This window comes from Pseudopodoces humilis, chromosome 3 (assembly GCF_049639895.1).
Source record: "Pseudopodoces humilis isolate 2021_Gansu_Grassland_sample_001 chromosome 3, ASM4963989v1, whole genome shotgun sequence".
NCBI lineage: Eukaryota > Metazoa > Chordata > Aves > Passeriformes > Paridae > Pseudopodoces > Pseudopodoces humilis.
In genome coordinates, this window is record NC_142202.1 from 60,292,429 (window position 1) to 60,318,373 (window position 25,945).

Below are 25,945 nucleotides of genomic sequence, written 5' to 3' on the forward strand. Positions count from 1 at the left end.
TGCTCTCTATGAGTTTTTGGTGGCTATTAAATATTGATCCTATGATTACAGTAGCCTGCAGTCAAATCACTAGGATTACTTGTATGAGCAAGGCATATTCAACTAAATCCTGAATTAGAAATCGTATTTAATATAGTTTAAATCTGAATATTGTTTAAATATAAACATAGCTTCTGTTATATTGTGTTTGGATGTTCAGGACAATCAGCCTCTTAACAGAAAACCTGATATGACTGTACAATTTAGGCCAATACTTATTTTATTATTGATGCGCATTGTTTGCTTCACTAAGAATACGTTACGCCAAAAGAGTTGGCTGTGCACTTTTATGACTTAAAAGCCTTTCTGACATACACCAAGCATAGTACAGTAAAAGCTCTTGATTTGTAAATATATTCCCAGTATTCTTCTGTACTATACAATATGTCTATAATTTAAGAATAGTACTTAATCATCTTTTCCAACATTTCTGTACTTTCAGACCCTAAACCTGAATAATACAAAATCCAGTATATGTGGATCCTTGCAAAGCAACTGTGATGAAGCTTTATTTTAAAATTTTGGCCATGCTTTTCATTAAGGTTTTTATCTGCAGCCAAGAAAATAGGAAATTAGGTTGACTAAAATAGCTACAATAATCTGAAGTGAACAGTTAAAAGTAGGGAATTCTGCTGATTAAAGCAGGTACTTGAAACATGGCAACATCCTAAAGTTATAACTATTCCACAGCTTGTTGGCAACTAAAAAATTATGTACCTGCTTCAAGGGGAAAAACAACATTCCAGTTTTGCCCATGTGAATAGTACATTAAGCAGCACTTAAGATATTTTAAACTATTATGATTATATATGGTAATATATATTTCTCTATAATGTTGCAGCACACATTGTACATTGGGCTGATTCCTTGAAAAAATATCTTCCTGTGATTACTCTAATGAAATGCACTTTGGATAGATAATAACCTGGTGCTTCCACCTGATGCTAGCCAAATAGGTAACTCTGAAATTTGGGCTAGGAAAAAGCAAAATCTTCAGTTTGAAAACTGCTCCTATGAGCATCTGCTCTTAGAGTAATAATAGTCTTTTACAGCAGTTTTTGTCTTCATTTTTAGTGATGATTGAAAGCAACTGAAGGGAAAAAAACAGGTGAAGAAAAAAAAAAAGTGGTGGATATGCAGCTTTTTTTCCTTTAGCTGTTTATTCATGGCCAGGATCCACAAAACCATCAGAGACACATGTGGTATTTGTGCTGTTGCTTTTGTAAAACTAAAACTAAAAGATATCTGAAGGTTCAGTGGCTAAAGATTAATTTTTCTAATTTTTGGAAGTGCTTTTTGGGCTTTTCTGCTCTTAAAAACTAGCCTATTTCAGTGAGACATGTGGATTTTTAGAAACCACAGCTATACTAGGAAAAGCCCTACTGTGGCTGCAATAGAAAAGCACTTTACATTGCTACAGCCACCTAAATACCTGAACAGGTAACATTAAATGTTACAAGTCCTCTTATATTGAAAAAGATAATCTACGCAAGTATGTTTTCTCTGTACCCATTCTGCAAGAGTCCAGCTGGCAAAATAAAAGTGTAGAAGGCCATAGTGAGAAAGCTTCCATTCAAAAAATCTCCTAATTCCTTTGGGATGTGCTCAAAACTTGGGTACTGTCGACAAGTTCCCAGCCTGAACTGTAAATATCTTTCTGAACATGAAAGGGAGAGGGAGCTGACACCTCCCTCCTTTTGGTGGGAGCTGTACAAGGAATAATTGTACATGAATTCTTGTGGGATTTCACACTGCTGTTCCATTCTCCTGTCTGTTCTGGGTTTTTTTACCTGAAAGAGAGTGCTCTAATTTTTAACCATAGCGCTACTTCTTAAAAGACCTCTCTGGTACTAAGAATGATGTTGAAATAAATCAGAAAGGGATTTGAGCAAAAAATGCAAAAAGAAAGCAGAATGAGGAAATACTGGTTGTCCTATGCTCATCCCGAAATGAAACAAAAAACCCAACAAACAAATGAACCAGAAGGAAAAAGCAATTTAAATACTTAAAACTGAAAACCTCTTATGAATCCAAAACCCAAACAGCAAACAATTCACTCCTGGATCTCTTTATTTGTTGCTCAGAAGAGAATTTACAAGCTCAAAGCCAGGCTGGTGAACCATCCAGCTCCAGCATCACCGGGCCAGGGGACTGAAGTCTTTATAGGAGCTACCCTGGTGCCTATTTCTCCTGCATCACCTCAGAGATGAGTGTAAAGGAGTCCAAGTGTTGCAGCAGATGCTGAGCTCACAGGACAGGAACTAGGGGCTGAAATATTAGTCCAGGAAAGTCAGAAGACGCTTAATCTCTGACTCTGGTGGGGTCATAATTTTTCTGCATGTGCTCTGGCAGCAGAAAAGCTGCAGTATTCTACTGCCCTGACATTTTTAACTGCATTTCCCAAATCTTTTCAGCCTTTGATGAAGTAAGGCTGCCTTCTTCACAAACACTGATAATCTCAGCTATGGAACAATAACTTCTTCTTCTATGATTTAGGCATTTACCTTATAATTTATCAATTTGTCTTTTGTCTATTTATTGATTCTTATCATCTGTTGCCATAAGAAGAGAACTTTGAACAATCTATGATAATGCCTATTAGGCAATTAGAAAATTTGGAATGCTGATCATTATATATCTGCATATATGGCAATGAGGGAGAAAAAAACATTTGTATAGTAGTTGAAGTTTGCTTGTTTGTGGCCTGTGTGCTGGTTTTGCCATGCTTCTGGTTTGTCCTTCACCTTGCAGCTTCAGAAAAGCAAAACATGAACAATAGGATTTTCATATGAGTACTACTTTATTGTTCCTAACCAGCTAAGCTAAAAGAAACGTGATTTTATGATATTTATCAATAACACTTATGGTTCTGAGAAAATTGTAAAGACTTCTGTAGTGAAGGTACTTGTGTATAGTAGAAGCTTTTGTACATCAGCCAGCAGGTGATGAAAAATCCTACAGATGATTATCCCCTTGTACTTCTGTAAGATGTTCCAAAACACAGGTAAAATAATTAGGTTCTAAATCCCCTCAAGAATAAAAGAATTAATGGTACTAGAGGTATCTTCTTTGTAATATTTTCTACCAAATTTCATTGTCGTTCTTGCTCACATACAAGGTGAGTCCCCTTCTCAATGAGAATTTGGGAAATATTTGAATTACTAAAAGTGCTCCCTTCTAGTATCTCAGTTTTAAAGATGGTAGAAAATGTGCTTGGAAAAAGTGGTGAAACCAGAAGTTTATACAGCTGATTTACTATACTGGTATTGTTCAAATGCTTAATTACTGACAAAGAGATGTTAGTCTGTCTGGAAATTATGTGTCCCTTCAAAAAGGTTACTTTTCATTAACACAAATGCAATCTTCTTCTCTTTATATACTGCCTCTGTCTCATTCACAGTATATAAAGTAGTACAACACTGTCTTCAATGGTCAAGAAAGGATAGGAAAGAGATGCTTTTAAATATATTTTAAATAATATTTTGAATAATTTGTCCCATGATAAGAGATAGGTGGAGTCATCTACATTCTGAGATGGAAATATTACTGACCAGATTATAGTGCCTTCTGCCAATTTGTTTTTATATTTAGTAAAAAATACTCAAAGGAGGTGATTGTCCCATTCTGCTCTGCACTGGTGAGGCCTCACCTTGGACACTGTGTGCAGTTTTGGGCACTACAATATAAAAAAAGATATTAAGGTATTAGAGAGCATCCAACGGATAGCTGCGAGGATGATGAAGGGCCCTGAGGGGAAGCTGTATGAGGAGGGCCAAGGTCACTTGGTCTGTTCAGCCTGGAGAAGAGGAGACTGAGGGAAGACCTTGTTGTGGTCTGCAACATCTCCATGAGGGGAAGAGAAGGGGCAGGCACTGATCTCTTTCTTCTCTCTGGTCATCAGTGACAGGACCTGAGGGAATGGCCAGAAGCTGAATCAGGGGAGGTTTAGGTTAGGTATCAGGAAAAAGTTTTCACCCAGAGGGTGGTTGAGGACTAAACAGGCTCCCCAGGGAAAGGGGGAGATAGTGTATAAGGGACAGTGTTCCCTGACTGGAAACTGCTTTCTGTCCCTGAGAGAAATGCATTCTTCCATGATGCAAGTTAGTAGCTCTGCTCCCATTGATTTTCAAGTGCCAAAATGTAACCAGGGGCAGCCAAGAGCTGCAGATGGTCTTTCTCATCAAAGACCAAACACCAATGCAGCTGTACATTGTTACTGCTCACTCTGACCCCACTTCCCTATGGCAGCCATATGGCTTGGAACCATTCCCTGGGTACTCTTCCATCTTGCAGGATACACGTGTGCATCCTACTGCAAACCACCCCCACTTCTCTGGATGGTTTTGTGTCATTCACTACTGTTCTGATATTGCTTGTGACTGTATTAATTTCTCCCAGTGAACCTATAATTATCTTGGATAGATTGAAATTTCAGGAGACTTGATCATAGATATCCCCATGATATTTATGTTTACATATACATAAATTTGCATTGCTTTCCACATATGCATCCTCATTTAAAAGTTACTTCAGCTTCCCTCTTTTTTTCCCCCCTTTCTGGACATATGGTGAACAGTATTGTACATAGCGTGAGTTATTAAATAGTAAAATACTACAGTAAATCAAAGTAAATCTAACCACTATAACATAAATACAGATTTTTAGTGGTGAATATCTTCCAAGTGACCTGCAAGTGTTACGTTTTTCCTGCAGAAACTACACTGTAATATCTTGATGTAGGCAAATGTTCAAGTTTAACCTTCTGTAACTTCAGAAATTGCTTCCAAAATACACAGCCGTGGTAGTATATTCTTGCCTTGTAATTCTGCAGCTCTCCCTGAACCTTGCTCTACAAACCTATCACAATTTCTTTGCAAGCAAAGATGAGTAAATTAGTGCAAATGTATTAAATCTAGTCACTTGTGACTGTCACAAATGTACCCTTAGAGGACTGAAGCCCTAAAGGCTACAGATATGACACTGTTTAAAATTATTTGTGACTTGCGTATGTGGCTAAGCATCAGCCTAGAGATACTCATGAATTTTATAGTTATTGCTTAGAACATGGTACTACAGAATAGCTATAATAGTGCTGTGAGTTTTTGTTGGTATATGACTGGTATTTTTTCCAGCTTTCTAACTGTCTTTCAGCCAAAAAGAAACAAAACCTCAGATATTTATTTATTATGCAAATTTTTGCACAAGTATTCATGCTAATTTTCCTTGTAGTTGTTACTCATGAGAGTTACTTTTGAATATCTGTGAAGAATAAATAAAAAGCATCAGAAGAACTATCATAAATAAATGTTTTTTCTTACAGCTTATATTTGTAATTTTTTTGGTTCAAAATTTGCCCAATCCTTGTTACAATAATGTTACCAATTTCAAATATCATATACTTGCATTCATTTAAAAAAAAATCACAAGTGCTAAATGTCATTGTCAGAGCTATTTTATACAAAAGATGTCAAAAAAGAAATTGGTTGTATGAAATTAACCTGGTAAGCTCATGAAATAGACAAGACAAGCAAGAATGTGGGAACTTCCATTCCTTCTTTCTGATTTGTCTATGATACTTGCAAACATGATTTTAAAAGATATTGTCTCATTAAGATGGTATATCTTAAACTGCAGTTTGGACCTCACATGTGGTTAAAGTATGGTGGCCTTCTTTTGGATTGTAAATTTCTGGAAAATGCTGTTCTGAGTTGATATGAACCATTTTTAAAAATCCATATTCAACTCAGAAGATTGTTTCCGTTCAAAACGGCAAAAATAAGACTGACGTCTTGAAATACTCTGTATTAAGAGTGGCTGAATTTGATTGCAGTATAAAATGTGAAAAAAACACTTTTCTAATATTTGTTTGGGATGAAAGAAGATGCAAAATGAATATTTTTGTCTGTAAGAAAGAACTAAGAATATTTTTCATTGTGTTAACTTGAAGTTTTACTGGGTATTCTTCAACCCTTAAAGACAAGTGGTTTTCTTTCTCACAGCCCATGACTCACTCAATTGTTCCTTTCTTTGTTCTGAAGCATTTCTCCTCAGCACATAATGACATTTCTGGATAGCTCTGGCTTGCTCAGCTTAGGATTGTGTCACAGTTTTCATGAGCTTTTCTGACTGAATAAACTCTCCTTCTTTGTGGCTGCTCTGTTTTATTTCACCAGATGTTTTTGTGCTACAGCTTCAGCTGTGATCAAATCTGCAGGCAACAGCAAAATTAGAAGGGTAAGGAAGAGAAGAGCTCCCAGTCAATGTGCCGACTGACTTAGCTAACACATGTGGGAGACAGCATAGTTTCAACTTCCAGATTCAGACTGAAAAAAACTATCCCAGACCCTGCTGAAGCCTGATCTAAGATGGGGGGTGGGGATTGTGGCAACTGACAATAGATACAGCCTTTCTATAAAGCAACAAATCATATTTATTTCCAAGTATGTTCTCTGCACTTGCTAGCACCCCCTCTATCTTTGTTGATGAAACTGCAGCTGATGAGTTCATCAGTTGTTACATCCCAAATACTGGAGACAGAGGTCTATTTCCTGACCTAAAGAAGAAGAGAGGCAGGGGGGTTGTTAGCTACTGGAGTCTTCTCCACTTCTGCCTCTTTAGTGGTTTGGTGTTGGTTGCAATGTCCAAGAAAAGAGACAAACCCAGGATTTCTGGCTGTCATGACAACAGCCTCTCAACAGCAGAATAAATGCCCCTTCCATTCAGAAGCACAGTACATATCCCTGAGAAGACATTTCAGAAGGAGCTCTCTCTCTGTGGTTTAATGTACAAGCCAGTCAGCAGGTCTGCTCCAAATGTATAAGACAATGCATGATGTTCATATCAGTCTCACCAACGTGAGAAGCAGCCATGTGAAAAGCTGATGTTTTTCACAATACTGTGCCTGTGAGATAGTTAAGGTAAGTATCTGTGATATACAAGTTCCCAGTTGCTCTACAGAGTTCAGGGTCCTTATACTCAAGAAAGATCAGTTCAAATTGAAACAGATGCAGAAAGAGTCAACAAGGAATCAAGAGGATGGAAGATCTCCCTCTGAAAGACAACCAGAAGTGTGTTTAACTCAGATGAAAAATCTTTTTAAAGGGTTTTACAGCTGCCTAGTATAAATGTAAAACATGATTGAAGAGAAAAATGAGATACCATTCTCCAAACTTTTTATTTTATCTATCTTTATTTCATATTCATATGCTAGTAGAGTGTATCTACCTCTGTAGTGAATCCATTCAGTGTGCACTACATTTAAGTAATACTTTGGGAGAATTAAGAGGTGGAAAGGTGATTGTATTCTGAAATTACAACCTTTTCGTGACTAGTGGCATATGTGAAGTGATTTATAAAATCAAAGTTGTATCGGAAGTAGTTCAAGAAAAAAGGGGTCATTCAGAGTTACCAATGAAAATCCCTTAGTCTCCAACACTCATGCTGACTTCCCCCTTCCCAAAGTGGCATGAAACATCAGTTGTGGCATTCAGTTTTCCCTGAAAGTCCTATACCTCATGTGGAGATGCTATAAAGTGCACTAGATTTATCATCTGTTCTCTATGCCTGTGGATGCAGAAATCCATGCCATTTTATCCCTATTAAATCATGCACCAAATGAAAGTAAATCTAGTGATGTAATGGGAAATAATTTTATGCATATTTTGATACCTTTCAATGTAATTTAACAGATGGTGAATAATCCTCATAAATAGCTAGATATTATTAGCCCTGTTATATGGATTCCCTGTTACAGGGAAAGGGAAGCAAGAATTAATATGAGGGTTTGTGCAAGGTCACACTACGAAGACATGGATAAATTACTTCTACAGAAACAGATAAAACTCTCTGGGTAAAATTTAGCAGCTGTCTGACCATGAGCAAAAACATAAGGCAATGAGAACCTCAGCTGCTCAATCCCTGTGCTGTGATTTACATAAGGTAAGCAGATGGGCAAGATCTGAATTTCTCCAGAGAAAGCATTCAAGAAAAACCAAACAGGATAAAATAGAATAAATTCACGTGCTCATTAGTCTTCATACGGATAATCTCAAAAGCAGCGCTGGTAGTTACTGTTTCACCTTTTGCAAAGTCATGGAATTAAAAATTACCGAGGCTGCCACCAGAGAGCACCAGATACATTTTAGAGCAACTCGCAAGAAAAGTGAACAACCTAAGAACTGTTACTCCCTTTTCTTTCTGTCTTTTTTTTTTTTTTTTTTTTTTTTTTGTTCGTTATGGGAAACAAATCAGCTCTTTAAATATGTGTGTGGAGGGCAGTGAGGAAGAAAGTGAAGACTCAGAAAGCTAGGAAGGTGTCACTGCTTTCTGTGTACATGTGTGACTTCATCCCCACCTTTGCCATTCAGGGCTGTGTAAGATGATCTGAAACAGCTCCTACATATCAGTACTGTACATTTTGAAATACTGACTCCTCCACATTGTGTATGCCATATGGTGCACACTGTAATGGAACATTGCATCTTCCATATTTTGAAGGGCAACATAAAAGCATTAAAGGTGAACTCTACCAAACAGATGTGCACATCTGCATGTGACCTACTCATGCAGTCAGCCTTTCTAATCAGCGGAAATAAATGGACAATTCTGACACAGGTTTCTTCTTTATTTGCTAAAGTGGAGGTCTAACATAGGACAGAGGATTTTGCCCTCTAAATGATCATTTCTTTCATGGACATCCATGAAATGGATGTAAATGGAATGTAAAATCAGTTGCATAATCCTGGACATCAAGAGTTAAGTACCTGTAATCTACATTTTGTATTATTCCTAGCATTGATTATTAAAAGCTGCAGAACACTCTTCACGTGTGTTGTTGTTTAGGTAGTGGAGCGCAGCCATACATGAAATGCGAAGGTTAATAAGGGGTAGATTTCATCTTACAGTACACAAACAACATTCCATTTCATGCATTTTCTGGCTTCTGTCTGGAACCCTGGAAATATAATTTGGACAATGGAAGTGCTGCCATTTTATTTCAATGTGAATTAGGTGAGTGAGCTGGTGAGACATTTTCTGCTCAGTTTAAAACCCATCTGAACAAATGCTGGAATAGAAGGGAAAGGTTGAAACTGTCCTGCATTACTGCATTAAAAATATGCTTTAAAAGTCCAGTTGTACTTTTACTTTAGCACTGCAGTGGTTGTCTCTGGTTGTCTCTCAAATGCTCTTGGACAGGGGGATTTCTAGACCTCAGCAGGAAAAAATCCATCTACTGCCATTGAAGTCAGCCTGTGAATTTAAATTTTTCAGCTGACCTGTTACTATTTCCTCTAGCCAATTTTTCTCAGTGGGTTGCATTTTTAACTGCTGATAATTAACATGTCACTAGGAACTGGAATGTGAAAAATCACCTAACACATATTTAAAAAGAATAATCCTATATTTATATTAAAATATGAAAAACAGTGTGATTAATTTTTTTATTTGTGAAAATTTTAGAAATGAAAATAAATCAGTCTGCTATGAAGAGTAAAAAGCACATGTTGAACACATGCATATTCAAACCCTGTAAAGCAGTGATGAAGGATGGCACTGCTGAGAAGTTCTCTTTTTAGCAGTTGTTTTGCAAAGAGAACACTAAGCATGAGAACCATGCATGGACTGCTTGCCTTTGGTGACTGACTTGACTATATTGAGCGTAAGGGCACTGCATGACATCTTAATCTAAATATTTAAACTCTTTGAAGGAGTTTTGGATTCTGTAGCAAGACAGACTGATTTGTAATCTCCTTTCTCAATATCCTCCTTTTAGCACATAAACCTATAAGCCTCAAATGGTGCAATTTTAGATGCCTGCTTTCTCTTTGAAACCACTATCCCTTCTCCTGTCTCTATCTGCCTATGTGAAAAGTCCCTCTCCCAGTGTTTTAAAAGCCTCTTTAAGGTACTGGAAGGCCTAAATGAGGTCTCCCCAAAGCTTTCTCTATGAACAACCTTACTTTCCAAGTAAGTATGCCTGGACCTTATTAAGAACTGAAAACTCAGGAATTAATGACTATTTAGTCAGAGTTAGGCAGAAGATATACCAGTGAAAGGAATAGTGATATTTCTGTCAGTTTACAGCAATAATACATCTGTAGGTCAAAATTGTCTATCTGTGTCTTTTGTAAATTTGTGTAAATTTGGAATCATTTAATCAAGGAAAACCTTGCTGGTGTAATGCTGTCATAACAGGACCGGATTTGTTCCTATCAAGTAGAGGAAAAGGTCTGTCTAGAGTTAGCTCCTAAATTCACTTCTATGTTTGTAGTGCATCGTAACAAAGACAGACATAAGAAGGGTATCAATATCTCTTATGGTTTTTATCACTAATTTAAACCCTAGTCTCATTTTTAATTGGACTTTTTTTCTTGCTCCTTTTCTCACTTTCCTTGTTACTCACTTAAAAAAGCTTTCTTAAGTTTTCTTCTTATTCTTCCATTTAGTGGTACAAACTCATTCTGGGTTTTGCCTTTCTTAATCTCCCCCCTCCCAAACAAGGCAGGTTCTTCCCCTCTCCATTTGCAGCAAAATTGTCTTTTGAGCATCCCCTAGTGATGCCACATTGACTACATCTTGTTTCTGCATTCTTCTTTCTACAGGGAGGCTGCAGCGTGTTGTGGTGTGCCTTAATTATGATGTGTTTTAAGATGCTTATCAAAGAAAAAGCAGTTTACATTTTTGTTTTTATAGCACCTAATATATATTTAGTTTGGGCAAAGGGTTTTGGAAAGCACTTATTAGACATGGAATGTCTAAATGTTTGACTTTTGTTTCTGTTTTATTTTAGTTATTTTTTTAAAGGGAGTTTTATAACTAAGTGGGGTATTTGGCATGCAACCAGTTAGCTGAAGCTTTAAACAAGGCCAGGTCCTAAGGACCCTAGTATTTATGTTTAGTTTTTCTGGTCTAGTTTAAAAGAAAAAAAAAGGTCCTTCAGAAAATGATTTTGCATTCTGCATATGCTGTTTAACAATTAACCACATGTGCATTTAAAGAAAGAGCTAAATGCACCAGCAGATAGGAGTGCAAACATACGTTAATAGGACGTTTTCTCACCATGTGCTGATGTATTTCCAACATGAGCTGTGAAAACAGAAGTCTTGTTTGCATGCTTGTGTGAGAAGTTAGGCTAATTTTTGCCTTTTGGGCACAGCCTGAGATATATAGAGAGCAGAATACCTTAGTAGTGGGAATACAGGAAAACATTTCCACAGTGCTAAGTTTTGCAGTGGTTTCATGTCCTTGTTTTTGTGAGTGTGTAGGTACATGCAGACAATTTGTCTCAGTGCTCTTGGTGCACAATGCTAGTTAAACTGTTGAAACTATAATACTAAGCTGTTGCTGAAGCTGCACTGAAGCTGTGCATTCTCTTTTTCCCATTCCCTTTGCAGGAGGAGAACATCTGTGGAAGTGAAGCAGCCTCTTTCCTATGCATTGTAAATATTAAACAATTAAAGAATCATATAGTTAAAAAGTAACCTGTTCCTTTTTCTAATATAAATACATAGTGTATCTATTGGTACTAATGTCTACTTTTTAAAAAATAGTTTTTAAATTGCAGATTAAAATTTGGTATAAAATTAACAATACAAAAACTATTTTAGCCAAAACACCGTGGCTAGATAAAACACCCAATAAACCATGGAAGAGGCAGGCTTTATCAAAACCCACCCCCCTTTCAATAGTTTATCTGAATTCAAAACTAAGGTGGCACATGACCCTCAGGTGTGTGAGAAATGAAAAGGCAACTCTGTAATGGCTGGCCTATTGAACATCATCCAAGTTCTCCTGTGCTTGTAATGCTGGGACTCTTCTCAAAATTTAATGGTGTTTTTTTTAAAGAAATCGGAACCTCCTGTTTGGCACTCTGTAGAAGTCCATCATCAGTGGCAAAATTTAGTTATGTCTGACCGTGACCCCTCCAAAGTCACCAGCTGTAAGCATCAAGGACTCTAGAGGACAAACTGATCTTGCTCAAACATGACCAGAAATTCTGCCTGTTTGCTTCTCTGCTGCAACCAACTTCTCAGTGGCCGTAGGATGAGATCTCTGTGCTGCTCCTGCATGGCAGCTCTGTGCTGCACAGAAAACGGCATGGTCCATCCACAACCTTGCATGCAGCATTCCAGTTTATGTACTAAAAGAGCAAAGGTTCTGAACTCGATACCCACACGTTTCAGAATACCTCACAGAGCCCAGCACCAAACCTGGCAGATTTTAATTGCAAGCAAAGCAGTTGCATGATTTGTTTTAAAAGGGAAAAAAGTGAACACAATGCAAATTTTGCTCATATTGAAGTTGATCCATTCAGTTATAGAACAAACTGATAATAATTTAGACAAATCATATGCATATGTGAACGAGGGCACAGATTACAAACATAAATAGCATATGTGCATTTCCATGTTGCCATGGAAAAAACAAACAGGTTTGGGTGTTGTGTTACACGTCTTGCCTGCCAATTCAAAAGTAATGCCAAGGCAGTGAGTCTCATCTCTGTGCCGAGGCACAGAAGAGGCTTTTCCCACCAAAAAGGCTGATGTTGTGCACAATGTTGTGCTCCTCTGGCTGTCACTAGTTGATGGAGCGTGACCTCGGAGCTAATGGCGGCTTGTTTAAGGCCCAGCAGCTCTGAGGCAGTTCAGTCAGCAGTGTCCTTGCTTGACATTATTCCTAGTTGTGATTTTTGTTACGAGAGCTTGTAATTTAAAAAAAAAGAAACTTTTATTTTGGCGACTATGAAAAGTTAAGCAATCACCGCATAATGCTGCGATTCAGTGAAATGGGTAACGCACAAAGCAAACGCTGAACACGTTCTTTATTCTTCTTGTTGCCGTGCCGCACTTGCCCCACGGCAGTCTCGGGGCGCAGCAGTTCGCCCGGGGCAGCTGACTCGGGGCCGAAAGGACAGCGACTTTTCTTGAACTGACGGATTTCTCAGCGACACCTTCGCACAAACTCCGGCCTGCCCGGAGGCCGCGGCTCTCCCACAGCCGTGAGGCAGCGCACCGAGCTGTAAGGCGGGCACGGCCCCCGCTCGCCGCCCTCGCCCGCGGGGCTCCCGAGCCGGGAGGAGGGGCACGGCCCCGCCGGGCCGCAGGAAGCGCTGCCGGCACCCGGCCCTGCCCCGCTGCGCTGCCGGCAGGGGGCGGGGCCGCGCCGGGCCGCAGCCGGTCCGCCCCGCCCCGCCTCGGTGTCTCCAGAAGGGATGCGGCGGCGAGCGCCATGAGCTGGCGGTCCGGCTCCCGCGGCGTGGTCCTCACCGCCTACCACCCCAGCGGCGGGGCCGGCGACGCCCCCGGCGGGTGAGTGGAGGTGCGGCGGCGGGGAGGGAAGGAGGGCGCTGCCCGCGGCAGGTGCGCTCGGCGGGGGCGGCCCCGCAGCCGCGCCGCGGAGGAGGAGCGCGGCGGGAACCTGTTGCGCGGGAGAAGCTGTTTTCCCCGGCCCCGGGGCTGAAGCGTTTGCCCATTTTTGCGCTGCGTCCTGCAGCTCCCGAACGGTTTTTCCTTGGTTGGTTGGTTGGTTGGTTGGTTTGGGGTTTTTTTCCACCGCTTTCTGTAATACGCTCCGCGCGTCGAGGAAACCCGGGGCGTTTTGCTGGTCTGCCGAGAGCCGAGCGCAAACAGCAGCCTCCGGCTGTTGTTAAGGCGTTTGTATCCGAGAGCAGTCCCGTGGCCGCCCGGGTGCGTTGTCGGTGTTAAACCCGAGCCGTTCCAGCCGGCGCGGTTTTAGGCTCGGGGCGGGGAGGGTTTGTGGCTCGCAGCGGTGAGTGCAGTCCCGTACTATCGGGGGCGCTGGACCTCAGTGTTTTTGGGATCAGCCTGTCGGTGGGATGCTCTGCGTGGATTTTCCTATAATCTGCTTGTGCTTCTTTGTATCTTCGTAACTTGCCTTTTTTTTTTTTTTTTTTTTTTTTTATGTGATAAAGCAGAGGAAGGTGTGGTTAATAACGAGACAAACTTTTTAAAGCATTTGGCATTGAAACGGGTAACGGGCAAGAAGCCGGTTTCACATACATGAGGGCTGAAGACCTCCTAGTACCTCACAGCACGTTTAATATAGGCAGAAGTCACATATATTATATGGTCATTTCCATAGCAATGACCTGAGGGACTGCTGTGTAAAGGACTGACTTTTGTCTTTATGGCCCATTCAGTCTTGCCTCTTCCTTGCTGAAATTATCAAACAAAGGTCCCATTGATAAAGATGGGACTTTTAATAATGCTGAGAAGCCAGCTGAAACTAGGAGGGTACTGAAACTGGCATACTCTTTCCATGTGTGCATAGGAAGAGCGTGTGTGATCAAAGAGATTATAGTCTGATTAAAAGAAGATAGAAGGCAGTACAGTGGGTCACCCTGGACAAAAGATAACAGATGCACTGTGGCCTATCACACCAAAAGTACACAATAAAAGCAAGGACTGAACTGAGAAATACCTCCTACCCCATGTCAGAACCACAAAGTTCTCTTTTTATTGAGGTACTTCCTTCTCCATGACTAGTGTTATTTATCAGCCTCACTTGAAGTCCTGATGTCATCTTAGCTACATCTGTAAGGGCTCTGCAGACCTGGCCATTTCCAATGGAATCCAAAATACGTATTTTCAATAAATATGTTTTTTCAAGAAATCACAGAATCCAGAAACTTTTTTGTTATTGTTTGTGGTGCTTCTTTGCCCTTCATAACTCTTGTCAAACTTCCCGTGGAGGTGGAGGGATAAGTTAAAAAATGTTTTCCCTGCTCCTTGGGATAAGTTCTGAGTAAAGATCTGTGTATCTGTAGACTGTTATGTTTGGCTCCCCTTTTTTTACATACAGCTGTCTGGATACATGGCTCTAAGCAGCAGACTCAGTCCCTAGAGGCCCGGGACACATGAGCACAGTTCCTCTCTGTGTCTTAAGAAACTTGTCTCCTGTGCTAATGCCACACCATTAGGAGCAGCAATCTCATGAGATTCCAGCTCCTCTGCAGCTGCTACTGCGGACAGCCTCCTGGCTAAACTGGGACATTGCCAAGCAAGTAATAGCAATCCTTCACAAATTTTTCTGTTTTGGGATTAAGAGAAGGGGAAATAAATGGGAAAAGTGGTCTTATTTCCATAATTATAGCAGACAAACATGCATGTTTCAACTGTGCAGAACAGGATTTCCACAGTTAGTTTGTCTGAGTTTCACCATAGCAGTAGTACAGCTTTCCAGGCTGTGCACATTTGCCACTTAGCTCATTAAACTAAAATCCTAAAGGATACCTCTCTGCCTTTCTGCTGTGCCACTCTGCATTTGAACCTTAGGTCTGTTTCTCCTGTTTTTATTAACCAGGATCTCAACTCCATGGTCCTGGTTGACCCACTCCCTCCTGCCGTGCATCCTCAGTGTCTTCCCATTTCTGAAGTGAGAGAGATTGGGAGTATTTTCATGGGAACAGAAAGGGAGGGGAGTGGCCACTTCTGGTTCTCTTTTGGTCTTTTTAGAAACAAACAAACAAAACTTTCTGAAATCTGTGGGATTTCTCTCCCATCCGCTCCCCACCCCGCCATTATTCTAACTACTTTCCTTTGTCAACATTCCCAAGATGTGCAGAGCTGCGTGATACTAATAATGCTCAAACCCATATAATTCTGTAATATTTTTTGGAAATAAGTTACTCCATTAGGCTCTTCACAGCGTGCAAGTGGACCAGTTCTGCAGTCCAGATTTTATGTTTTGTTGCTGATATGAAATTGAGCTATTTTGCCTTTTTAAAAATTAACAAAATTAGAACACTTTTCACTATCTAGGTTAGCATCTCACTAATAATTTGAAAACTGTCAATTTTAACAGGGATCAGAATATTAGGAAGCCAATGTAATATGGTACCAGCTGTACTGAAACAGCCCTTTTGGAAAGATTAATAGAGAATCTGTGTTGAATTCTTTTTTTTCATAGGCATTCAAAACACTGTGTGTTAGAAATCGCTTTATCTTTGGAGGGAACTGTGACACTGGTACCTCCTAGAAAAAACAATGTGTTGGCTGTGCTCCAAACATAGTGACATTGTAGGAAAGAAAGAGCTATACTTCCTACCCATCTTTTTTCCTTCAGGCATAGGAGAACTCTTGCTTTGTAAGACTTAAAATTTTACTGAACTAATAGATTGTTGAGCTACTTCTCTATTCTGCGGTCTTTTTGGCCCTTTAAAGGCACAATGAGTCTGTGAAATACTGTTTTGGAAAGGCTTACCTTACCATTGGTTCAGTAGGCTAGAATCTAGAACAGCCTCAGTGTGATTACTTAGAAGTTTGTTAATTAAGGAATATTGCCTTAACAGTAGTGATGCATAAAATAGCATCAGAGCTGCTGTACAGTTAAAGGGTTATCTTTATATGGTGTAAATATTGGTTGTGGGTGTTTTCTGCGGTTTGCTATTTCTGGTGTCTTCTATTTATCTTAAAAACTTTATTGGAGAAATCAAAGAGGCAGGATACATGTTATCAAATTCAACTTTAATAACTGCTCTCTTTTCTGTATTGCCTTAATTCGCTTACTTTTGAGTTTAAACCTGTTACATTCAGTAATTCCCTATTGGCTGTCATGCTACTTGGATTTTGGTGTCATCTCCTTTTCTTCATGATATCCATGCCCAAAATTTTAAATAATTTCTGTCTTTCTGTGGAACCATTTGTTATTATATGGGCTGGGGAAACCAAGAGTGAATCAGATAGGTTTCAGTCCAAAACTGTTTCAGCGACTGACCATAGGTATGTCACCCTCATACATGTGAAATCCAAACCTGTAAGCATAGGTTTCCAGTGCCATTTGGGTTCCTCGGGAATTTTACCCCATCTACTTAGGCAGAAAGCACCACAGGTCCTGTGTCATATTTGCCAGCCACATGTAGGTGCTTCAGATAACATCATTCTCCCCATATGGCTGTGTGGGCTTACCCTCAGGCAATCAAATGCCATCCAGAGAGTCTTCCACAGGACTATTTCTGTCCTGAAGAGTGAGTGAATGTATGTGTGTGTGCATGCAAACATATGTATGTAAAAATGTTTTCTGAATGTGATTAAAGGGCTGAGACCAAGCCTGGAGTATTCAGTGTGTGAGGAATAGATTTATAGCAGGTGAGTGCATGCCATGTGCATGCAGAAGTAACTGAACTGCAGCAACACACCAGTCCATGAGGCAGATAAACTTCTGCTGCATGGCATTTTCAAGAGCCAAGTCTAAACTGCAAACTGAGTAATAGATTCTGAATGTGTTGGCCACTGGAGGCAGAGTTACTTTCCGCTCCATACCTCTGTCCTATTTGGGATGCTGCTGTTCCATGTTGTCTCCTGTGCGGCACCAGCTTGTCATGTGACAGCCTCCCTGTATGTGTTTCCAGTGAGTCACTCACTGTGCTTGCTCACCAGCATGTGCACTAATGCTGCCACTTCAGTGCACTGCATTAACTTACCAGTTAGTTAATGAAAGACCAGTTTCAGTTTTGAAGCTTTGCAAGCTAGTACCTGTTGACTTCATATATTTTGAAAGAGCCTGTATTGCTGATAATTTAAGAAAGACTCCGATTCACAGAGCCTAGGACATGGTGGCTCCTCTTCAGAGGCTCTGCAGTTCTGTGCATTCTCTCTTCTTTGCCTTTTTTAAATCTTGCATTTGGTTTGCTGATACTCACTTGCAAAATGAGAACAATGAGTTGAGTTTCCTTGAGATGGAACTAAAGCCTGGGCGAGTTCTGGAAAAGTGTTGTAAGAGTGAGGTTTGCTGCCACCTCAGGTCTCCTCTTTCGAGTGACACCTGCTATTCAGGGCCTGCAGCCCTTGAGCTTCACTGTCCTGCTTTGTTACTGACTATGGGAGTTACCAGCTAAAGCTTGGGTCTGTGTGGCAGTGAAACCAGGCGGTCTCAGTTGGGTTTTGTTGTAGAGAAGTTCCCCTTTTTTGTATAGGTCTGCATAAACAAAAGTATTTAATTTTATATATCTTTATAAATATGGGCTTTACAGACTTAGTAGCATGTACCATAACTTCGGGGACAAGCAAGGGACATAAAATATTTTGTGTTTTCTCCAGACAGCTGTGGTCTAAATCACTGACTTGCTGTTTCATCTCTTAGTAAGAAACCCAAATTACAGATGTCCTTAGAGCATGGAGAAATAACAAAGGCTTCTGCTGTGAGTTGCCCGCAAGATACGATTTTTTTGAACATTGACCATAATAGACATTACAGATCACACATACGAGTTGAGTTTATTCTTTCCTTACTGGAATAATCTATCTCATTCTTTGTTCAAATGTTTGCTCAGCTTAATCTGAAGTCTTAATAGTTTCTATCTTAAGCCAAGAAGTAGTAGTAAGTGTGAAATGGTGCCTTTTTTTCAAGGTCATTTTCCATCTCCTTTATTTCAGAGAGAAAACTTCTCATTCCTTTCCCCTTCTTTTTGTACCAGTGACTCACTCTTGGAATTGTAAATCCAGTATAAAGGAGTAAAGTATTGTGAGGGGTACATATAATGCTCAGTGTACAAGCAGCAAACTCACAAGCTGATTACACACAACTGCCTTAAGTTGGTGGAGCATTTTGCAATTTCATTTGCAATCTGCTTGTACAGAAGGGATTCCAGGTCCCCACCCCCATCATCACAGCAATTGTTATTCCTAACCTCTTTTGTGATGCCAGTATGGGGATGGCTCAGTACAGTACCTTCCATGTGTTGCTTTGCTTGTGTAGAAGCAGAAAGAACTATCTGCAGAGCAAAGATCTATCTCACTACAGTAGGCTTTACAAAACCATCATAGTCTTTTTATCTGCTACAGGTTTTGCATGAGCACAGTCTTTGTCTGAATGCATTAGAAAAATCTTTCCTGCCTTGGGTTTTCCTGCTAATTTGAACAGAGTTTATTGCCCAGTGCTTACCAACATCTTCAGGTAGAGCTGACAAGCAGCAAGGCACGAAGTTGCGTTATTTAGAATTGCTTTTGTGTCTTTCATACTTCATTCATGTATAAATATGGAGTGTATGGCAGACCCTTAATGTGTTACTTGGTTACTGACGTATTAATCCCAGTAACTTGATCTACTGGCAGCAAGGTGTGGTATCCCAACCTTTCCTGCTTCCTTGATTCTGGATTCCTGCTTCATGGGGTTCCCCATCTTCCAGTTTGCGCCTTATTTCTATTTTGAATTTATCTTGTTCCTGTCTTTGGTTCTTGCTATGTCTTGCCAACTGATTAAAAAGCCCTTCTAGTGCCTGTTACGCATGGTCAGCTTTTCACTCGATTTTATCTTGGTGGGCAGAGCAAATTATTCTCTTTGAGCCTTTGTTTCTTCAGTCTGAAAATCTTTTTTGTTACACTTTTGTTCAGCATTTTAGTATCCATCCTTACATTTGCCCTCCTAGTCTGCTTCTCCTTCACCCCCCAGTATGACTTACATGCAGTAGTTCAGTGTCAGTCTCGTGAGTGTCACCAATACAGGTAAAATCACTTCATTGCTGCTGATTACCACTTTAGCCAACTGGGTATACTGCAGTCATGTCATCTTGTTTTTCTAAGACTTGCTGAAACTCCTGTCAATTTGGATGTAATTTTTGAGCCCTAGATCTGCTGAAGCTCTTTCAGTGCAGTCCTCATTGTGCAGAATTGGTCAGTTACTTGCACTTGGGCATCCATTCAGCATCTCTCAGGATGATAAAGCAACATTATTTCAATAATGTTTTGATAAACATTAAAAATAAAATATTTATTTCAATTAAGCCCAGTTGAGTAGGTGACTTAGATTGTTTTATGTTGTGGGTGTGTATTTGATTTAATGTCCTTCACTCTCAGGGCAAACAATCCATTAAGTTCTCTTTTGTGTCAGACAGACCCTTAAATAGATTCAAGCAAGAGTAACGGCTCAGTCAATAGAGCGACATATCATAAAAGAGGAAAATCAGGGCCTGTGTATAGGCTTTCTTTTTCATTTTAATAACATACAGAGCATGAGATGTCATGGTTGTCCTACTGTCAGGAATGGGAAACTTAAAGGCCTTTTGTATATTTTAATTATGGGCTTTCTCTTTTTTGCTTGCATCTGTACAAATCTGGATGATACTGAGCATAATGCAATATATTACTAGATGTGCTGTTATAAACATGTAGGCTTTATGCAAAACTGGAGTGGAATTGGCCAGGAAAGTGCCAGAAGAGCCGTGTAAATCTGAACTCCAGCTTTCTAAATGTGGCATAGTGGAATAGTTAATTATTTCTCTAAGTTCTTTCTCTTTGATGAGCAGTATTGTTAAATTTGTTTTTGGGTAAGACTAATGGCATTTTAAGTCTGCTGATATTGGCACTAGATTAAAAACGTTATGAATTATTATTATTGCCAATATTTTACTCTTGTTTTGTAACTGTTACTAATGAAGCAGGAGCTGAAAGCTTTAAATGAATGAAGCAGGAGCTTTAAAGCTAAGGCTTTAAAAGGTTACTCGTACATGTTTGGGTAACATTTGCAGTGCCAGCATCCTTCTCTGTTGTTGGTGCTTTTTTTTCACTGGAGTTACTAAAAGTGCACCTTCGGGTTTTTTTGTCTCTGAAATGCTACAACTGAAGGGAGGCCGTAATTACAGTAAGTGATACAGTGAGGTCCCTGCTGTGAGTGGTGTTGCAGATTTGACTACGCATGACTCACTGTCATTCCAGGCTCCTCAGTAAATGTCCTTTGCCAGGGGAAGAAAAATACCCTGCTCATATGCTTTGAGTACTTGCAATGTGCCAACAGGCTATTTTGTGAGGGCTGCTGGTTTTGCAGTGAACCCGCCTCTGCCTTGGAGTTGTGGTTTCAAAATGATCATGTTCAGGCAGGGAATTTAAATACTTACAGCCAAATAAATAGGCAAAAAAAAAAGGGGAGAGGGTGGTGGTGTTTCTTAGTATTTGGCTGTGTAAAAAATAGACAGACTTGATTAATTCCTTAAGTACAATTTTAGCCATCATTTTCTGAGATATATTCCTGATGATATTGCGAGCAGCATATGAGCACCTCTGCACTCCCAAAAAAGCTGAAGCTATGAACTTATTCTTTGGTTATTGTTTTGTATTGTTATTGTATTGTTTTGTTCTAGCTCTCTTGTATTACAGCAGAATAAAAGCATGCATGGATATAATTATGTACCTGGTCATTATTTTCATGTGAGGGTAAGCTTCTAAATATTCTCTCTTGTTCTATGACTGTTCCCTCTCCTTCCTGTTACAGCATACCAATCCTGTTAGACTAGAAACAATTTCTTGATAATTTCAGATGTTTTCTCTGTCATTTTTCTACAACAGCCTTCTTTCCTAGGAGGCTTCTTAGGCCAAAAGATGAGAATAAAAATGTTAAAATGTTTCCTTCACAGGGCTCCCAGTATGCTTGGGGAACTTAAAATGGTTTGGGGTGGAGTATTTGCAGTGAAGTATTTGAGGAGGAGCAAATCTGAATGCTTTTACTATACCTAGAATAGTGGTTGAAGATACAGCATACATGAGAAAGCAACAAAAGTAAGAATAGCGTTGTCTTCAACAAATAAATAAATACCTTGTCATGCATATTCAGTGCCCAGCTGCAGCAGAACAGTTAGCACTTTTGCTTGATTTAGCATCAGTACGAATCTTCAATTTATCACTCTTCCAACTCCTTTTTCTTCCAGTCCAACAATCCCTAAACCACCCCTACAGCTTTTACTCTGGCTTTAGGAAGTCAGATATTTTGAATTCATATCCTTATTTGAAAAACAGGCAAATAATTAGGATGAAGTGTGAGGATTGTTTGGTCAATGTTTAGCAATATGTGCTTAATAAGGTACATTTCTCAATTTTTTGGTGTTTTTAATCAGTTGATGGATTTTAGCAGATTTTTATGTAATTGTTCTAATAATGTTGGGACTCAAGGGCACAGATGAAGTATCATCTTTATCAGAAATTCTTTGCCTCTAATAAAATACAACAGAGAGGTCCAGGAGTATACTATATCCAGAGATAACAGGGAGCTTTGCCGTGGATTAAGAAAGTGCAAGGTTAAGTTTTAGCAGCACAAATAAAGCAAAAAGCTCTTGTGAGCTTGAGGTAGCCCAAGAATTCATGTAGTAATTGTGGTTATAGCTGTAGTTATGAGACTGTGATTCCAGATACAAAGCAAGAGGCTTGGAACAAGAAGCTTTGACCACTGAACAGAGAGGAAGCCCTGCCACTGCTGTCACGCACACAGAGCTGTGGCTCAGTGGCGAGTCACGGCAGGATACCAGAGCTATGGTTACCACAGGCCAGTGGAAGGTGCTTTCTTTCTCAGCAGTTGCAAAGAGGATGAGAGGTCCTATAGATCCTTAATGTAGCTTCTAAAGGCTCTCAGCCTGCTTGTCTTTGCCGCAGCTAGATAAGGGAATGCTGACCATGGTGTTATCATTGTGGGAGTGGTTGTTAACATCATTACAGCTCCATTCAGAGAGTGGGCTTTAATGTCCTGCTGAACTCACTTGGGTGGCTTGCCTGTGCTATCTTCTCCTGAGAAGCCTGTATTTCAGGTAGACTTGAGAAATGTCTTTGTGTTCTGTTGGAAAGAGATAATATTTGATGAAACTTTTTCTTTCCTCTCAGAGTGTCTCCTAAGGCTTGTTCTGAACCAGCAGAAGTTTTGAAGTGATGGTGGGTGCAGGTCATGGTCATAGCAGGCTGAGATAAATGGGTGCTGAAAAGGGTGGGGAACACCACTGAAAGTAGTGTTTCTTTCCATCTCTCACTTACACCTTCCTAATATTTTTATTACCCTGACATTAGCATTTCTGAGTCGACTGAAGTAGGTTGAGCTGGATTAAAAAAAAAAAATCAACTGAAAGCGATATTTTTTGCAAGTGTTGTTTTTGGGCAGATTAGTTCCTTGATCAAACTCAGCAAGTTACTGCATCAGTGGTGGTGTTGGCACAAGGGGAGTAAAGGAAACTCACAGGAAAGGGGGGTTTGACAGAATCCTCTGGCAGTAGCCTACCTCTATGCCAGCTTAATGTGATCACTGCGTGGCTGTGATTTGACAAGTTAATCCATTTTTATGAGTCCTAGTAGTGGCTATGTCCACATCCTGTGGGAAGCTCATCTGATATAACTTAGCTCCATTGGTTCAGTTTTGTTGAGAAGATATTTGATGACTTAAGTTTGTACTGGCAGGTTTCTAGTCAGTTCAGGTACAACTTTTCCTTTAACAAGCACTCTAAAGCTGGTGTAAGCTTCATTTCCAGCTCATTTAGTCCTGACTCATGCTGTTCAGTGATTCAGTCATGTGCATGGCCTCTACCTGCAAAAGGCAGGCTGTGATGTGAGAACAGATCCTTGGAATCCAGGTGCGCATTGCACTGCAGGGAACACCTGCATTGCTCATGCAGGGCTGCTGATAACCTGCCTTTCCCTCATCATCTGCACGTGTCACCGTGCAGCCTGCCTCACCAAAAGAAACAAAAGCCCAGCTTGGATTCCCACAGATTTTAATGAGGTAAATAAAAGTGCAGTTTCTAAATTATGGTTGGTCATCCACTGATAAGCTCCTAAAAGCTTGCTGATCTGTGCTTTGTTTAAACACACCTTTCTTTGCTCTGAACTTTGCACTAGAGAGATTGCTTTGGTTTCTTAGTGCCCAAGGTAGTGCATGAAAACAGTATTGGGAGTGAGAAGTATAATCAGAATAGCTTGCATGATTTCCTATAGGAAACACAGTCTAACTTTGAATTTCAGTAATATTTTCTGGTTTAAGAGTAAAAAATACTAAGATATTAAATATCCAGGACATTTTACAAATATAAATAATTGATAATATTATGTGCTAATGAAAATGTCCAAGCATCTGTCCAATGTCTGTCTTCCCTTTTCTGAAAAGGGTATTTACACTGTGATGCTTGTTCTCCTTTGAGGTGAAAACTAGGAAAGGGGCTGTATTTGTTTGAACTCCTTACTGTGAATGGCACATACAAGAACAAACTAACATAGAATCTTTTTTTCTCCTAGTAAGTAGGGAGCTGCTTATGAAAGTTTATGAGAAACAATGAACTTCGTGCTGTGAAAGCTGGTATTTGGCACTTTGGACTTGAAATTAGAAAACGGCTTATGAAGATGTATGGTATTAAAATTCGTGTGATTTGTCGCAGTGTTTAGGCTTTTTTAGTCTTGCTTGAGTTTTTGAAGAGATTGTTTCATAAAAGTTTGTCATCCTGTATTAGGGAGTATAAGGAAAACATTAACTTACATATTTTTGGTCGTGTCTGTTTGCAGAACTATTTGATATAGATCTCAGTAACACAGACCTCAGTATAGCTTGTTAAAATTTCTCTTAATTGTAAATATAGGTGTAAACTTAATCTCTGACATTCAGATTAGGCATAAATTGAATTTTGGTTGTATGATTTTGCAGAAGTTGCTAAGTGAAATCAGGTTTGTTAGCAGGTGAGAGTTAGCTAGCATGAAAAAATGCATCAGGAGCCAGACTGTTGGTCAGCACAGGGCTGTGCCAGTGATAAGTGGGGTCTGGGAGAGGATGCAAAGAGATGAAATGGGGTGACAAAGCACCCAGCATAAGCAACCTTAAATGACAGTTTTTTCAAACCTTTCAAACTGAGTACTGTAATCTCAGCTTGTATGTAGAAGTTCGTAGGAGCCTGGAGCCAGGTTCTTGGCTCTTTTTGCAACAGGAGTGTTTCTTCCTGTATGAATGCTGGGTTTCCTCCTGGAAGATGGATTACTGGGCTGGGCTGTGCTGAGTGGTGGCACATCTCCGCTGCTCTGTGCTCAGACTGTAGGCCAGCACCAGCATCATGCCATCAGACAGCTGTGTAGCTGTATTAATATGAGTTTGAGCCTAGGCTGAGAAAACTTCTCTCCATCCTACCTTGGTCTTTAGCTTTCTCATTTCATTTTTCCCCCATGTCATGTGGCACGGGGTGGACACAGGTGTACAGCCTCTGATTCTGGACAAGGTTGGTGCCTTTTGTATGGTGCTCTATCATGTTAACCCTGAGGTTTTTTGAGCCCCTATTTTTTTCTCACCCACCAAGTTTTGTCACATAAATACAAGAATGTATAAAGTATAAAGAAATATAAAAAGCATAAAAATGTAATTCAGTTTGGATCCAAAGGAGCTTCAATAGTTAAGATATATTTCTCCAGGTAGGTTAGCTTGCACAAATCACTAGGAAGAGATACTGTTCTTATTAAATAGAAGAATCAAGGTTACATCTGTCATGGTTTCAGCTGGGAGAGAGTTAATTTTCCTCTCAGTGGCTGGCACAGCGCTGTGTATTAGAAATCAGTACAAGAATAATGTCAATAACACACTGATGTTTTAGTTGTTGCTCAGTAGTGCTTACTGTAAGTCAAGGGCTTTTCAGTTTCCTGTGCTCTGCCAGTGAGCAGGTAAGAAGCCAGGAGAGAGCAAGACCAGGACAGCTGGCCTGAACTGGACAAAGGGATATTCCATACCACAGAGTGTCATGTTCAGTATATAAAGTGGGAGGAGTTGGCCAGAAGGGGCTGATCACTGCTCAGGTGTGGGCTGGGCATTGGTCAGTGGGTAGTGATCAACTGTATTGTGCATCACTTGTGTTTCCCATTGTGTTTTTACTGCATTATACCACCACACTGTTGACATGAGAAAGTATTCTCTGTTTCTATTTCAGTTGACATTACCTTACTCTGGAATTGCTAAAAGTGTTTTGTGCTTATCCTTCTTTTTGTAGTGCATTGCTTTTTTTTTAAATTGAAAGATACATTTATGCCAGTATAGTTTTTGCATCATTATGAAATGATTTTCTGTCTGGTTTTAAGAACTTTTAGTCACTTGCCTTTAGTTTAAGTTATAGCAAGATTCTTCTGAAGACTAATGAACTTGATCTGAGTCAAAATGTTAGTATGAAGTTGGATTCTTC

General features: G+C 39.9%; 1 protein-coding gene across 2 annotated transcripts in view; it reads left to right on the forward strand.

Moving 5' to 3' along the window:
• Positions 1-25,945, forward strand: part of ARHGAP18 (Rho GTPase activating protein 18) — a 96,736-nt gene that overhangs the window by 13,828 nt on the left and 56,963 nt on the right. Inside the window, exon 1 of one of the 2 annotated variants that reach the window (XM_005518343.3) lies at positions 13,195-13,346. The exons of the other annotated variant lie outside the window; for it this stretch is intronic. Coding sequence (XP_005518400.2) covers positions 13,267-13,346 — 80 coding nt within the window. The 5' untranslated portion in view covers positions 13,195-13,266. Of the gene's footprint in view, positions 1-13,194; positions 13,347-25,945 lie in introns of those variants that run through there. 2 annotated transcript variants of the gene reach the window in all.